Here is a 16,912-nt window from a genome sequence, read left to right as displayed (position 1 = left end):
CAAAAGTCCAAAGTTACTCCTCTGGTTCTTGGAAGACAGATTCAGCTAGCACAGAAATTTAGGTATATACCATTTAAACAGTGAAGCAACATGTCTAGCAACAACCACCATACAGGGACGGACATGGCTCTTGCCATGTCTCCAGTACTTGTTTCTTCCCAGTCAGCTACGGCAGTACATTAGCAGAGAGGCATAACATTTTACAAGAAGCTAAAAAATACCAGCTTTTAATACATTGATGTATATATTTCTTTCTATTCATATTTAACAAAGGAAAGCAGAACTGGAAAAGTGTGGGGGGTGTTATCACAGGGTCAAAGCTAGGCTATAGAATTTTAGGCATGATTCCTGTGTTAATTAACTCTGGCAACAGTGTAGAACAGCTAGGTGACTTCTTCAGAATTATTTCCAAGTTGGTCAACTTTCACAATTTTACAGTGAACTAAAGAAGGCAGCATTTACTGAACACTTACTTTCACTTTGTGGCTTCCGAAGCTACCCATTTCTCATAAATTATGTACCTCCTTGCAATTTTGCAAATATCCCATTCTTGTAAACCAGGTACTCAGAAAACAAACAAAAAAACCACCCTCTTTCTTAGACTAAAATCAATGTAAGAGAGAAATTTAAGCCATAACACTTCAGTTAATCCAGCCCCATTAATCTGCGATCAAACAAATAAACTATTCATCTCATCTCAGGCAGGATGACAAACAACTTTATCAAGTTTAACTGTAAACTCATGTACAATGCATACAAGTTGTACTTCTAATGCAGCTTCCTCTACCAATAATGGCTAGTCTCAAATTCAGTGTTAATGAATGAAAGAGAGCACTTAGGGTATCAAAGCCATAGCCAAAATTCAATCCAACAATCTACCTTGAATGAAAATATATGGTTTGGGACAGATGATTGAAATAGTTTCTCCATCATCAGCAGAGGGAAGCACATTATAAATCCACACTACTAAGCTTTTATTATTATATTGCAAGATTATAATAATGATGGTGTTCAGGAGTGCCCATGATCTACTAAATACTAAATTTAAAACAATGTGCACTATATCTCTTCCTCAAAATATAATCCCTGTGCCAACACAAACTTGCTTAACCTTTCTATGCCTCCTGTACATCAGAATTCAAATCCTCTTCTTGATGTGGGTGATTATTTCGATTAGTACACATAATGCCACTCTAATTCTTCAGCCATTTTAGCCATTGAAACAGCACCAAAACAAAATAAGGCATTCACACAAAATTACTGCACTGCTTAATACTAGCTACAGTTTGAATTTACGTTCCACACTTGAATAATGCAACCCAAGCAATTCAGCTAGTCCTTCTGTTACACTAGAAGCATCTCTGATGCCAAAATGTCCTAATTTTCACAAAAGCACAAAGAGGGACAAACAGTTGTAAGAGGACAAAGAAAATTATGGGGCTTCAGCATGACTTATCACAAGCTTCAACTCGAACTGTAGCCTGAGGAACATTTCTGCTACTGACACTGCCATTTCAAGCAGCTCTGCCCAATTCTTTTGCACCACCAGTCTTGCTATACCGAACAACTGTATGTGAGATGGTACAGGAAACCATTCCAGGAAAAAAACCTGATTAAATTACTGGTTACTTTTACCAGAAAAAACACCACAATTCAGTTCACTGCACAGCTTACAGAATTTTGCAGGGTCCGAAAACACTATTATGAGGGGACCACTCTGCAGTGCTGTAGCCCAACACTACTGTTTAAAGTAGTGGTAATCAAATTGTACCAGTTTACAGTCAAAGTGCAACTATTTTCTTCTGCAGACCAGAAGTAGTTCTTACCATCCTGCTTAAATGTGAAGACATCTACTGCACATCTGCATGACATGGCCACCACACAGAGACTGCAAGAATGTTTTTCCCTCCCACTCACCCCACTGCTCCCACTATCTGATAACAGCTTATCTACTCTATGCATAACAATACATTACAATAACGTGTCTGCATGTACCAGCAGCATTCATTCTGCAAGTGGATGTAGCCCACCAGAAAAAAGACTTAAGATTGCCAAGACTATTCTTGGCAGGCTCCCCTCCCAGAAGACCTCAAGAAGGGACTGCAGGCCAGAGGAACTGCTCTGCCATGAGTCTTACACCCCTGACTACGATTTTTCTTAAATGCACTGTGGGCACAGAGCAAGCTTTGTGTTTCTGTGAAAGCACTTCGGCTTTCTACACGGAAAGTGCATATTACACTTCTTACGAGCACCAGATTTGCTACTCATGCATGGAACGAACATGTCAACCAGCCAGCACCCAAGCTTGAGAGGATGTGTCAGGTACATGCACTGTACAACACACTTGCTATGCACAGAGAGCAGCACCAGGAGTGATCTGCTGCACCTGTGAAGCAGTTTTTATCACATAGAGAAGAAATAGCAACATGCTGTCCTCTCTGATCAATTAAGACACATAGTTTGATTGTAAAAGCTGGAAATAATCAACTGGTGCCTAATCTAAGTTCTACAAAGTAGTGATGGCTTCTTTTTCAGTCCATAACCTATTTCCTTTTCAGTGTTCTACCCATGAAACTTAATCTTTCAGGAAAAGTATCTGAAAGAAATGTATGCTCCCCACCAGAAAAATCGAGGGGGTTTTATTTTTAGAACAGCTACCTCAATGTCTTTTGCATTTAATATTTATTTTATAATGAAAATTATTTATTGTGAAATTTCAGGTCTGTTTATTAATTTTTCTGAGGTCCTATTAGTCCTCATTATTTCAGGTGGAAATCATAGAATCACAGAATCATTAAGGTTGGAAGGGACCCTAAAGATCATCAAGTTCCAAGCCCCCTGCCATGAGCAGGGAACCCTACTGCTAGACCAGGTTGCACAAAACCTCATTCAACGTGGCCTTAAAAACTTCCACGGATGGGGCATCAAAAACCTCCCTGGGCAACCTAACCCAGTTCCTCACCACCCTTATAGTGTAGAATTTCTTTCTAGTATCTAACCTAAATCTCCCCTCTCTCAGTTTAAAACCATTACCCCTTGTCCTATCACTATCTTCTCTGATGAAAAGCCCCTCCCCAGCTTTCCTGTAGCCCCTTTCAAGTACTGGAAGGTGCTATAAGGTCTCCCCAGAGCCTTCTCTTCTCTAGGCTGAACAGCCCCAACTCTCAGCCTGTCTTCATAGCAGAGGTGCTCCAGCCCCTGGATCACCTTGGTGGCCCTTCTCTGGATTCTTTCCAACCGGTCTCTATCTTTCTTGTGCTGAGGGCCCCAGAACTGTACACAGTATTCCAGGTGGGGGTTTCACCAGAGCAGAGGAGAGGGGCAGAATCACCTCCCTGGCCCTGCTGGCCACACTTTTGATGCAGCCCAGGACACAATTGGCTCTCTGGGCTGCGAGCTCATACTGGCGGCTCATGTCGAGCTTCTCATCTGCTACCACCCCCAAGTCCTTCTCCTCAGTACTGCTCTCCAGCCATTCTTCCCCCAGCCTCTGTTTGTGCCTGGGGTTGCACCAACTCAAGTGCAGGACCCTGCACTTGGCCTTGCTGAACTTCATGACGCTGGCACTGGCCCACCTCTCCAGCCTGTCAAGGTCCCTCTGGATGGTGTCCCCTCCCTCTACAGTGTCAACCACACCACACAGCTTGGTATCATCAGCAAACTTGCTGAGGATACACTCAATCCCACTGTCCATGTCTCAAATGAAGATGTTGAACAGCACTGGTCCCAATACTGACCCCTGAGGGACACCACTCTTCACCTGCCTCCATTTGGACACTGAGCCATTGACCACAACTCTCTGGGTGCAGCCATCCAGCCAATCTCTTATCCACCGAGTGGTCCACCTGTCAAATCCACGTCTCGTCAGTTTGGAGACCAGGATGTCATGTGGGACAGTGTCAAACCCTTGCACAAATCCAGGTAGATAACATCAGATGATCTGTCACCATCCACCATCTCTGTAGACTTGTTGTAGAAGGCCAACAGATTGGTCAGGGATGACTTGCCCTTAGTGAAGCCAAATGCAAAATTTGAAATACCTCAAGCTACTCAGTGAGCAACTGGAGTGAAAAAAATTAAGTGACCTATGAGTTAACAACATCCTGATAATAATACTTCCTGCAATACAGGTTCCAAGCTTCCCTCATTGATATTTAGTACTTCTGATGCCCCTACAAAAATGACAGCAAACACACCTTGTACAGAATTGAAGTACTTCTTCTCTGGCTTTCACAGGACTAACAGAAATGGGAGAACAAGAGTTGAACAAAAGCTTTTAGATAGGAAATAAAGCAAGGTAATTTCAGTTATTTGTTGGTTGTTTGGTTTTGTTTTTTTTAACCAAGACAGGACAATCTCTAAAAAGTGGAGAATCAGAGACATTATTTAAGGAGATGCAAAGTTAGAATCCAGACTGAACCTGCTGATGCCTTCTTCAACTGCTAAAAAGAAATTATGATATAAAAAAGTCCTGTAAATCAGCAACTACAATACACCTATTTGAGAAGAGCAAGAATATTTTCAGTTTAAGGAGGGAGGTATATGACCTGCTACAAAAGGAACATGCAGGGGGTCTACACAAGCAAACTCTTTGTGTATATACAGTAGAACACGGAAAAAAACCTGAGGTTTTGGAATGTGGTGAAGAGGTGCTTTTGTTCAGAAATTATGGATTTGCATGTGGGCAAGATGATTGAGATTACTTATGTTTTTAAAAAATAATAATCTTATACTGCAAAGGGAAATGGCACAAAAAGAGGCACAAGCTTTTAAGCTTTGTTCTACTGATCACAGTACTACAATGCACTGCCCAATCCCTCTCCAAATCAAATTCCCTTTCAAGGGCTGCTTTACTTCCTGCATTTCTTTTCCCATTTGTCAGTATATGAAACTCAAAACTGTAATAACACACCTTAAAATCATTTGTAGTAGACAACTGAAATTATATCCACCCCACCTGCACTGCCCAGCTTCTGGACTGCTACTCATTTAAATAAAAATAAATCAAAACAAAAGAAAAAATCCAATCCAATCCCTCCATTAGATAAAGTTCCTCTATTAAGGAGGAATTATAAAGTTTATTAAAAGTTACTTGCTTCCCTTCCACACACACAATCTTTTGTCAAGAAGCTCAGTTGCAGTACATCTACTTAAGAAGTTCTTCCTTTTTATCATTCGCTCCTTTTTCCCTACTCCTCTCTTCCTCCTCCAAGCACAGATTTTGCATCAATATTCCTAGCCTTTGTTCATTTACATCACTTTAGACTTCCTCCTATTTTTAATTTATTACTGAAACATGCTTTGACCATAGTTTAAGCACAGTATGCTAAATATTCTGCTCTTTTCCATTGTGAGAGCCCCAGTTGCATTTTAACTTATTTTGCCTCTCTTAAACATTTACTTTCCTGAAGTCCACCAGATGCCTTAGAGTCCTCTTTCAGCATTTCAATCCTGACATCAGGAGCTCATGAATGCACTCAAAAATCAGTTTAATCCTATTTAGATCTATTTTGTTGATGTTCCAAAATTACTATCTGGTGTCACTGACAACTCAATATACATTATGTATAAGGAAGTACTTAATTTTCATTCCCTAGAATTCCTGCTGTTATTATTGCAGTAGACAAAGGACTAGGTAAAACCCTTTAAGATGCTTTATCCTGCATTCAGGTAACAGTTCAGTCTGTTGCAATTTGCTTATCTCAATTATTACCTCCTTCTCTTCTTTCTCCCCAAACTTTTATAGTAAGAGTCCCTTTTATTCCCTTTTTCAGTGTCTTTATTTCACATTAATGCATTCCTGTCTAACAGCTGTGACTGGAAAAGCCAGCTCAATATTCTTTTTCACTTCAAAGGATTTAATGAAAAATCTATGGTCCGACTCATTGTTTAAGATAAGATTAGTTTCCTATAACGATAAAACATAAAAAGAAGATAAGTGGAGACACGATAAAATCCACTGTCCAGCAACAGGGATTTCCTTCTGTCAAAATACTACATGAGTAGTTTTAATGCAACTCTTTTGCTACAAGAATTATTAAGCCTTGCAATCTTCCTCTGCCATACATGCACTTCAGGCAAGGCATTCATTTGACTGGACCACCAGAAAACCAAGTTCTCAAAAACGAACTTATGCATTATGGAGACAAAGGCATTCTACAGTTTTCTCCAAAATTGCTGAGACAGATTCAGGATCTAATTTTCAGAACATTTCTGGCTTTTCACTTAGTTTCACAGCAGAGCTGATGTATGCTGAAATAAACATACTGTTTAGCTCAGAACACTACAAAGAATACATGTGGGAGGGAGTTTAGGATGTCAGAAGAGCTGGTTTTGAGACATGGTCATACCACCTGCAGATGTGGTTTTGGGAATCTGAAATATCTAGAGATGTGGAGCTGCAATGTTCTTACCAATCTGCAGAGGGTCTTTGACAGCCCTCACCCGAAACAGCTGCTCCCCTCGCTGGAACTCATCTGCGCTGCCATTCGCCAAACATGAGTACAATCTGCAAGAGGTACACATAACACGACAAGATCAGCCTGGTTTTGAGAAACTTCACAGTATTATCTTCTTGCATTCTTTGTTGACATGACTTTTGAAAAATCATTACTATCTTCAAGATGAAGTCCAGCTCTTTTCTGCTATTTCTCCATTACAATCCAACCATAAAAATCGTTAGTCCCTTCCTAACTGGGTTTGTGTATAGCCAGTGGAACCTGAGGCTCTGAAATATAAATTCATTCATAGTCTAAAATTAAGATTTTATATACTGTATAATATCAATTCAAGGTTCAATGTTAGCATGCCACTGAAAAATTCCTTTTGCTTCTAGATGAGTTACCCACATGATCAAGTGAGGTTTCTTAACACCTGTGCTCATCAGAATAATGAACAAGTTCAACCAGCTGGCTGTCTCTTTTTCCTCCACAGGTGATCTTACAAATTACATCAGCATGTCTGAAATTATGCCCCCCCCCCCCGCCCCCCCATACCAGAATATTAGATGAATGCATCTAAAATTATTCTTTCTAAAAGAGTGTAATATCACTACTTTACAACAAAAGTCTGCATGCACAGTTACATGGGTAGGCCTCCTATACTATAAAAGCTTCAGCAAAAATACTTTAGTGAAGTATCTAAAAGCACAAAGTATTTGAGTAGGTACTCACAGAATTGATGTGGAAACATAAGAAATATAGTCATCTCCCTGTCTGTATCTACTCTCATCACTGATGTACTCAGCAAATTCTGATTCTCCTACAACAGGCTTACATAGCACATTGAGCTAGCCCTCCCTGGCATTTTCGGAGCCCAGTTAAAGCTCTGACTCAAGCAACAGATTCAAACTGGAGAGAATACTGTACAAGATTAACATAAGGACAAAACTCTACAAACTAGTTACTGTCAGGCAAATTAAAGTGTGCATTTATTCTCCTATCATTTACACACAGAACCCACATGTACATTGTTTTCCTCAGATGTAAGCAGGGCAGCTCACCCTGAAGTAAAACCCCATATCATGCCATAACCCACAGTAATCCATCCACATATTACAAAATGCACCTGAAAACAGCAGAAGCAGCAAATATACAGGACATCAGATGGACAACTATTCTCCTCTAGTGAACAAAACTTTTACCTAAGCATTGAAGAAATACAAATAGTATGCATTACCTGATATCTTCCTCATTTTCTGGGAAACTCCAGAAAGCGATTCGAAGCTGCAGTTGCTCAGGCACTGGAGGATAAACTTTCTCCACCACCTCAAATGGAATGTGAAATGCAACCTGTTTTGCAGACAGTTCCACCAATGGGATCACCAGCCCATCTAGCAAGACAAGAAACAAAATGCAATTTGCCATTCAGAGAATAAAACTCATTAATGGCTAAAGAGATAGGAGCAGGGAGCTCTTCCACTTTTTCTCTTTTTTCACCAAGTTCAAGGACCAATTTTGATAAACAGTAAAAAGCAGCAGAGAAGCTTTCTGAAGAATTGCCTGCCAACTTTATGCTTGTTTGCAGCACCCTGGGACATGGGTACACATTCTCAAAAAACAGTCCTTTCATCAGGAGAACTACATTCACCTAGCAGACATCTGTCCTGGTTTGAGCCAGGATGAAGCCAATTTTCCTTTTTACTGATTTTTTTTTCCTTCAGTGAGCTTTCTTTTAACTAGCAACACTCTGTTCTAACTAAAACTGATAAGACACTGGAATGTTTTTCTAACTGCTGGGGCTTCAAGGTCGCACCTTCACTCTGCCGGCTCAGACACTACGGGGAGATCTATGACCCCCCCGTAGGAGTCTGAGTTAGACAGACAGCAAAACTGGCCAGAGATATTCCATTCCATATATCTACATAAGATCAGAGGAAGGTCAGGGATCGCAGAAGACAACTTCCTTCCTTCTTCTTCTTCCCTTCTCTCCCATCCATGGCTGGTGTCCGGGGAGGACTCCGTCCATCCATCACCGTCGACCCTTAGGCTCGAGCTCTCCTGACGCTCATCACTCTCCACCTTCTCCAGCAGCAGCTCTGGGATTTCTCAGGACTGTTCCAGCTCAGGGGAGTGCTGTGGGAGTTGCTGGGGGTGGGGGAAGGCAAGAGGATTTTGCACATACCCGAACATATTTGTATATAATTGTATATATTTTCTTATATCATTAGTGTTTCATTAAAGCTGTGTAGGTTAGTTTTCAATCCAGCCAAGTCTCTCTCTTTTTCTCTCTCTCCTTCCCTACCTGGGTGGGAGGGGAAGGGGATCGAGAGCATTGCTGTCAGACCTGAGTCAAACGTTGACATCAGTGACTTGAACTTTGTCTTCTGAGAAAACTGAAGCCATTTAGTGAGATTTAAGGTAAACAAATATATTTCTGTTGGAATATGGCAGCAATATCTTGTGAATGCCAGGTGAATACACAGAGAAGAACTATTACAGTGTATATGCACAAGACATTAATGTAAAGGTTATCCAGGATCCTTAGAATTGAAGTTTTTTGTAACATTCAGTATTCAGCTATTTACAAGATTTTAAACAGTGTTTGTTGTTTTATTCCCCTCACCACCACCTTTTGTATATGTCTTTATATTTCAAGTTCTTTACAGAAGCAACTGGGCTGACTACACTGAGCCCATAAGAATCTTAACTGAAGACGCCAAGAGCTTCATACAAACACATTTAACCATCACCTTTATAGAAAATTAACTCCCCTTTTACTGCTTTAAAGTGCAGATGAAGATTTCTTGTCAGAAGACTATGCGAGCCTTATGTTTCTGCTTCACTCTGAGCTAGATTACACTCTAGAAAATGCCAGACCTGTCTCATTTGCAAGCACCTCACTGCTTTACTAAGATCACCTCCTGATCTAGCAGCCTTGGTTCCCCTCTCTTCCAAACCCTGCTGCCAAGAGCCTTATTAATTCTCTTTCAGATATTCAATGTTATGTCTCATCACCTTCCTAATCAGCTTCTAAAACACCACTGGAAGCCAGAATATAAACCAATTTGGCCCTCAGCTTTCCCTCCCCACCAGCCTCCAGGCAACATATCAAAGGAAAACTTAAACCCTGATGCCAGTGAGCACTTGCTCACCCTCTGCCTAGAGATGCCCTCCAGTCTCAACAGCTGGGAACCAGATAGGAAGGGAGAGGGCTTTGAAAGTGCATGCACACAGCAAAGCAGCCAACATCCCCCCCCAATACTAAGCCGACCTCTCAAATGGAAGGATTACATAAATATGGAAAGAAAAGTTTTCAAACATCCACATTTATAATTTTTTTTATTGCCGTGAAACCAGATTAATTAGGCAGCATTCCCATCTCCCAGATACAGTCAGTCTTTTATTGTCAGTTTTGTTTCTCCATCACCAGTGACTTTTACAGTGCTATAATCCCATCCACAAATGTGAGAGCAGCAGACTGTAAAATGAACAATGATGAAAAAGTGGAGTGCCCCATTCTCCACAGCTAGCAGACAATCAAAATCGTGGCAGAAAAGTTTCATTTCAACTTTTGACAACCAGAACAGGTGTAAAGATTTCATCAAGTTAGCAAAAAAAACAAAACGATTTTTCATTAGTCACCAAAAAAAACACATTCTTTTTAATTAGTGCAACATAAACACCATTGCTGCTACTGCAGTAGTAGTAGATACCACAGAAGGTGAAAACTGAGGCACTTTAACACTTGAAATTACTTTGAGCAATGAAAGGAGAGGTATTTCTTGTGGGTTTAACTGCACTTTTTCTAGAGAGGCACTTTATTAAAGTATTTCACTACACAATACTGGAAAAGAAAGAACACCTAAACACCTTCTACAATGTACAAAACTCAAAAAATACTTCAGAGCCAGGTAATACACCTACACATTCTTCAAATAGCTGCAAGCCTGCAGCCTGGCATTGCTTTTTACAAGGATTTAGTGCTGGGTATAAAGGTTAGATTAGAAATGCTGAACAGACTAAATTGACAAAAAAAGCAGCAAAGGCAAATGCATTCCCCTTACTATTCTGTTAGTACATCTCACTCTTAAAGAGTATTTTACTTTACTGGTGCAGTGGACTGCGACACACAACCAGTTACTAGGTCTCAATGGTTCTAGCAGAGTAGCACAATCATTGCATTTACCCCCCAATCTCTCCATTACACTATGTGGCTGTTCTCTTTCAAGCTAAACTAAACTCACTCAAGAATAATACTCTGACAAGTGTAATTGAAATTACCTCTCCTGAGAAAACATTTCTTCCAAGTGAGAAGACAACATGAGCCCTCCTCATCTGCTCCAGTGCAGGTCCAGTGCAAGTCAGCCAGCCTGACTGCAAGTTTTACACAGTGAACTAATAAGGTAACAGGGCTGACTTTGCATTGAACTCATTAACTGATTCATCAGCTGCACTCTGTTAGGAATCATCAGCAGAAGACAGGTGGCTAATTATCTTGCATATCTAACAGCACAGAGCTTAGACATGTTCAGAATAAGGTGAAAGCAGTAAAACCTAGTAGAGAAAAATAATCTAAAAAACAGTAACTTTCTCTGTGAGACCATGCACTTTTCTAAAATGCTGAATTTTCTATAAAGGGAAAGAGACATGGAAAAAAAGTAGAAAATAACTGAAAACTAGAGTATAGTTTTTCAAATATACTTTAAGGGAAGGTTAATCCATGGTAGCTAACTTGGCACACAAAATTAAGTTAAACTGCCCTGAGTTTCAAGGGAGTAATCTCCTATGTAGCTAAGGTGAGAAACTTATCTAGAATTTGACTCAGAGCATCAGAGGGTCTTTTCTCTTTAGGCTTCCCATAAAATCAAATGGACAGTGTGAGCAAGGTGCTTAGACACTGAATACTCTCCCTTTCAGTCCTAAAGAGAGATCCATTCAAAAAGTTTATTTCTAGATACACAAATCCAGGGTTGATGGATTGCATACCTACTTGTATCAAAAGGTATTATCAATAAAACAGGTACTCTCAGGTTCTAGAATAATATATTTTGAGCAAGAAAAATAAAAGGAAAAGTTTGCTTACAAAGAAAAGGAGAAAGGATCACAGCTTCTGACCAGAAAGCAAAGGTTAAGACAGCAAAGAAGACAAAAAATTTAGTATAAAACGTTATTCAGTAGTGAAAACAAAGATGTGATACAAAATTGACAAATCTGCAAGATAAATATATCCAAGGGAGAAGATCTGTTTAAATTGTGGAGCAATACTAGCAAGAATCACTGCTTCTTCTTGGGAAGCAGACATGATGACCCAACCAGAACAAAAGAAACACCAAGACTTGGAAGAATAAGGTCACAGGAAAAGCATAAGCAACCTCAAATAATCTCACAGGTTAAATGACTAGCAAAAAACAGGTCAGGAAGGGATATTGAGAGGCTGCCTAATCTACACCTTCTACCTAAGAAGCAGTATCAAACAAATGTAAACCATTCCGAATAAATCATGTCTCATCTATTTACTGCCCCACAGAACGTGCAGCTTTCATGAGGACTATCCTAACCTTTTTGCTACTGTTTTACGTGAGTTACGGGAGGGGGGGGGGGTTTATAGCCATTTTGTAACAGTGAAAACTTTAGCATAGACATAATTATTCCTACCAGAACAAGTACAACAAAAACCCCAACCCCAAAACAGCCAACACAAGCTATGCACACAAGCGTGCATTTTAACCAATGGAAACAAGATCTGTGCCAGCAGGGCTTACTGACATAGTGATGTATGTGTAGCTACATTGCTTAACCTTTCCTAGAATAAGGCAAGCTGTAACAAGTTGCAGCCAACAATTATTCATAAAAATAGATCATGTGCAAACTGGGCTATTATCCCTTCAGTACAATAACTGAGTTTCCACAATAAACAAATAGAGAAGAAACTGCTTGAAAAATAGGGGCCATGAGAATATGAAAGTTATTAAATAGAAGTGAAAGATAAAACAACTGGGCCAAACATTGATTGTATTTGTTAGCTAATTATATTATTTCCATTGGGTTACTTTCATCTCACACACATCTCTAAAAATAAACTATATGTACAAGTGAATAAATACAAATGCAAGTGAACAAATCTCACAGCAAGATACAAGACAGCGCAAAGACAGGAAATTTTGCTTTTGTTATATATACACCTTAAGAAAAATGGTATGTTAGGCTGCATTATGTTTTTAGAGATGGTTCTATAGCTCTGATTCCCCATCTCACATTTCCCCCTCACCTTTCCTGCCGGCTTCAGTCCAAAATGTAACAGAGCTGAACAAAGGAATACAATTATACACAGAACAAGGAGATAAAGAAAATTAGGTGAAGCACTTCTGATATCAAAAGTTAAACTGAGAAGAACAGTAAAACTAAGAGGACATACACGGAGTGCAATCTTCACCAGTGAAGGAGGTCATGCAAGGTGTTATAAAACCTGTTTCACAGATATCATTTAAAAAACGGTAAATACTACATTGCTTTTTACATTATTTGCCAAGTAGAAAGATAAATCTCTTACTGTACAATGCACTTCAAGTGTTTTTGCTTGTTTTATTTAAGTGACTATTAGTAAAATGTTTCGTCAGTGATTTATTCTCTCTTTGATACCCCTTTAAACTAAAAAGTGCTGAGAACTATGAAATATGGGGAAGCACAGCAAGCATTACCTTTAACCGTAACGTACCTAAATAAAAACTCTTAAAAATATTTGGCTTCTTACTATTTTCTAGTTTTTGTGCACTTCCTTCTAAAATTCTGCTGTAGCTTCTGTTCTTTTTTTCCTTTCTAGAATTTTATTCTGAGTTGATGTCCTTAAGAAGTACGTGCCAGAGAAATACATACCTTCAGGTCTCAAACTCTCAAGCAAACATTAGAAAACATGACCTTTGTCTTGAACTCTGTAAATACTCAAAGATTAATGCTCTGAATGTACTTTAAAAAAAGTTTCCCAATGTGAACACTGCAAAATGAAACATTAGCTTTTTAATTAAAAATGTATGTTAAGTTAAAATAAATGGGATCCAAGATACTTAGGTCATTACTTATACCTCTTTACTTGTTCTTCTTCCATTTTACTGCATAATCAACATCCTATAGAAAGCAACATGTTTTTTGTTGTGTCTTTTTTTTTTTTAATAAAATTTATCCCTGAACTGAGGATAAGACGCATAATGTGTAACAGAAGCATGTTGCAAAAGTCTAAAATTAAGATATTTTATCTTCCTTCAGAAGCATTTCTCATTGAAAGCTCTGACCACAAGACTCATTAACTTTAGTTCCCTTTAAAAAGAGGCATTCAGTTAAGAGTCAGAACTGATTCAATGGGTTACAGACACATCACCAGCAGCTGGCTTTCTGTCACGTTAACATTTTGCCCAGGTAGGTCCCAGCTCTATGAAATCATCAGAAAGGGATTATCTTCAGAAATGTTTAAGTAATATACTTGCAGTCTATATAAGCAGCAAGGGTACATTTCTGTCTGCTTACTGGTTTGTGGCTTTCAAGCACAGACTTTTTAGTTGGGTAGCTAATGTGTGTGCCGTATAATTTCCCAGACTTCAGGCAACATTGTACTAAAAGACCCCACACATCTATAACGTAATAGTACAAAATACATGTACATGGTGGAATATTAAGAGAATTTTAAATAGTCTTGGGATTCCAATCTTGAGAGCAAATCACATTAAGCACAGTTAAATGTAAGCTTCACGATGCACTCACAAATGAGATGGCTATGTTTTCAAAGAGTTAAAGGAACAGTTTTCTATCTGAGTAGAAGAGGTATTACAGCCACTCTAGTCTGTGCCTGTAAGACCTGGAACATATGAAGACTTTACTTGGAACATAGGAAGTACTGAACCACAACCAACAAGCTCCAGAAGGAGACTAAATACATCAAAAAAGCAAGTGAAAGAGTCAATATATTTTTAAGCATAGAGAAGAGAGAGAAAAAACATACAAGCACTTAATAGAAGTAGTATTCATCTTTAAACACCCATGCCCAAATAGGCCCAAGGTAAGGGAGAGAAGATTTGGGAAAAAAAGAGTTAAAACTAAATTGAACAGCATGAGAAACTTTGGTTATAAAGGCTCACAGGTGAACTGCTGGAGCAGCTATGAAGCCATGCCATGTAGTAAAGGAAAGATTAGCTAGACATATACTGAGAGCAGACTATTTAATAAAGCACATTAGATAATGAAGATAAACCTCCCTCAGTGTGACTTCTTTTCAGGCCTGTATTCTGATGCTTACAAGTAGGAACTTATTTCCCTTCAAAAAAATCATCACTCTCTGGGTTGTAGAGTCTTTTCAAGCCATGTAGGTGGTCTAAGTGGTGTTGACAGTGGACACACACACACATCACCGATTGCTTCAGCACAACTGGAGCTAGTGGGTGCTCTTACGGCAGCCCAGCAGACATGCCAAGTACTGACTATGCACCAAGAACCAACTTCCTTGCTCCAGATACAAGCGAAGAAACCAAACTGGCAAGCCAAGGGGTAGGGACCTCAAGACTGAACCAAGACTCTGCAATGCCAGACCCTGACAGAGGAACAGACACAGGGAGCAGCCGCCTCGCATCCAGTCCTGATCTAGCTTGACTACATGAAGAATGAAGCATCTGAAAAGCTGAAGACACAGTGCAACATTCAAATACTGACTTCCAGTTGTCTTCAAACAGCATTCCTCTGCTTCAGATTAATAATTCCATGCCATCTTACACCATAGGGAAAAAACCCACAACATCCTTTGTAAAAAACAAGCAAATCACAGTGTTGCTAAAAAGTAGTTTATTTTACAGATTAAGGAAACTGATGAGAAGACACATTTTCCTGGTTCCTCAACTATCCAAGTAGTGTCACTCTTAAGAAAACAAGCAATTCCTTTACACTGGAACACCTGCTGTACCAAGTCAGAATAAAGTTTCAGCTACTTCCTTCTCAGATACTACCCACTCCAAACCAGTTCCCTGCAAAACACCTCTGCATTCACAAAGCCAGCTGCAACAACAAATGGAGAACAGTAGAGTCTGGATTAAAAAGCCTTTGGTGGAATTTATCTGTGCTAGTTTTTCACATGCTGTGACAGACCAAAAAGGCTAGGTAAGACTAGAATAGGGATCGAGTGATGGAGAAAGTATGCTAAAAATGCTGCTGATGATTGACTGTTAACCAAGCTTGCTCAGAAAAGACGACTGGAAGGAGCATCTGCACTTGAGGACTCCTTTTGTTGTTTTCTCTCAGTGTTTTTCTATGTTTAAAATGTCCACATACTCACAACAGACTGTCAAGTGCAGCTAAACTGATTTAGAAAATCAGGAAGGACAGGGCACTCTAATGCAATCATCAGGTATTTCAGGCAAAGTTAGCCACAGGAAAAACTGCAAATACAGCTTTCTCCACTAGGGTTTGTACAGCAGGATGATGTTCTTACTACACAAGAATGAAAACAAAAATTCAAAAAAATTTATAAACACAAACACATACATACACACTTTGATTTTATAGCTGAAAACACAGCCCTAGAGAGAATTAAGCAACCAATAATGCAAAACGCTCCAAAGAACAAATCAAAATTAAGTTAGAGTTGCTAGTACATTGATTTTCCCACATAGGACAAAGCAAACAAAAAAGAACTATAAGGGTTATTTGGTTATAATTTTCTGTTAATAAAAAGATTCACCTGCTAAATTTGCATATTACCTTTCTTACTGTCTGTAAAGAGTGCTGAACTCTAAGGATGGAAAGTTATCGACTAAATGTCTTTTTAAAATTTAGGAACAAGTCTGCTTCTGATTAAGACCTAGGGAACTACAGGTTATTCAGTCTCAACTCTGTGCCCAGCAAGATCACAAAACAGATTGCCCTGGAAACTGTAAGTGACAGTCAACATGGCTTTGCTGGGGACAAATCCTGCCTGACAAATTTGATGGCCTTCTACAATGGGGTTACAGAGTTAGTGGATAAGTGAAAAGTAAATTATGTAATCTACCTGGACTTGTGTAAAGTGTTTGACGCAGTCCTACATGACATCCTTGTCTCTAAACTGGAAATACATGGACTATGGACTAGATGGATGACTCAGTGGATAAGGAATTGGCTGGATGGTCACACTCAAGTAGTTGTGGTCATTGGCTTCACGTCCATTGATCCGGAGATCAGTGACGAGTGGCACTCTTCAAGGGGCAGTACTGGGACCAGTGCTGTTTAAAATCTTTGCCAGCAACCTGGACAGTGGGACTGAGTGCACCCTCAGCAAGTTTGCCAACAACACCAAGATGTATAGTGTGGTCAACATGCTGGACGGAAGAGATGACATCCAGAGGGACCTTGACAGGCTTGAGAGGTGGGCCAATGCCAACCACATGGAGTTCAACAAAACCAAGTGCAAGGTCCTGCACATGGGCTGGGACAAGCCCAAGCAGAAATACAGACTGGGC

The 16,912-nt window shown here is 39.6% G+C and overlaps 1 protein-coding gene across 4 annotated transcripts in view; it reads right to left on the bottom strand.

Annotated features, from left to right (window-relative positions):
* Nucleotides 1–16,912, bottom strand: part of ZSWIM8 (zinc finger SWIM-type containing 8) — a 64,155-nt gene that overhangs the window by 30,247 nt on the left and 16,996 nt on the right. For all 4 annotated transcript variants that reach the window (XM_051617612.1, XM_051617613.1, XM_051617614.1 and 1 more), the window contains exons 2-3: nucleotides 7,678–7,831; nucleotides 6,414–6,508 (exon numbers count right to left, since the gene is read on the bottom strand). In XM_051617612.1, the coding sequence (XP_051473572.1) occupies nucleotides 6,414–6,508; nucleotides 7,678–7,831 (249 nt within the window). The remainder of the gene's footprint in view (nucleotides 1–6,413; nucleotides 6,509–7,677; nucleotides 7,832–16,912) is intronic.

The sequence above is a fragment of the Apus apus genome, chromosome 4 (assembly GCF_020740795.1).
Source record: "Apus apus isolate bApuApu2 chromosome 4, bApuApu2.pri.cur, whole genome shotgun sequence".
In the NCBI taxonomy this organism is placed as follows: domain Eukaryota; kingdom Metazoa; phylum Chordata; class Aves; order Apodiformes; family Apodidae; genus Apus; species Apus apus.
The sequence above is the reverse complement of the archived record's forward strand: the minus strand, read 5'-3'. Positions and strand labels throughout refer to the sequence as shown.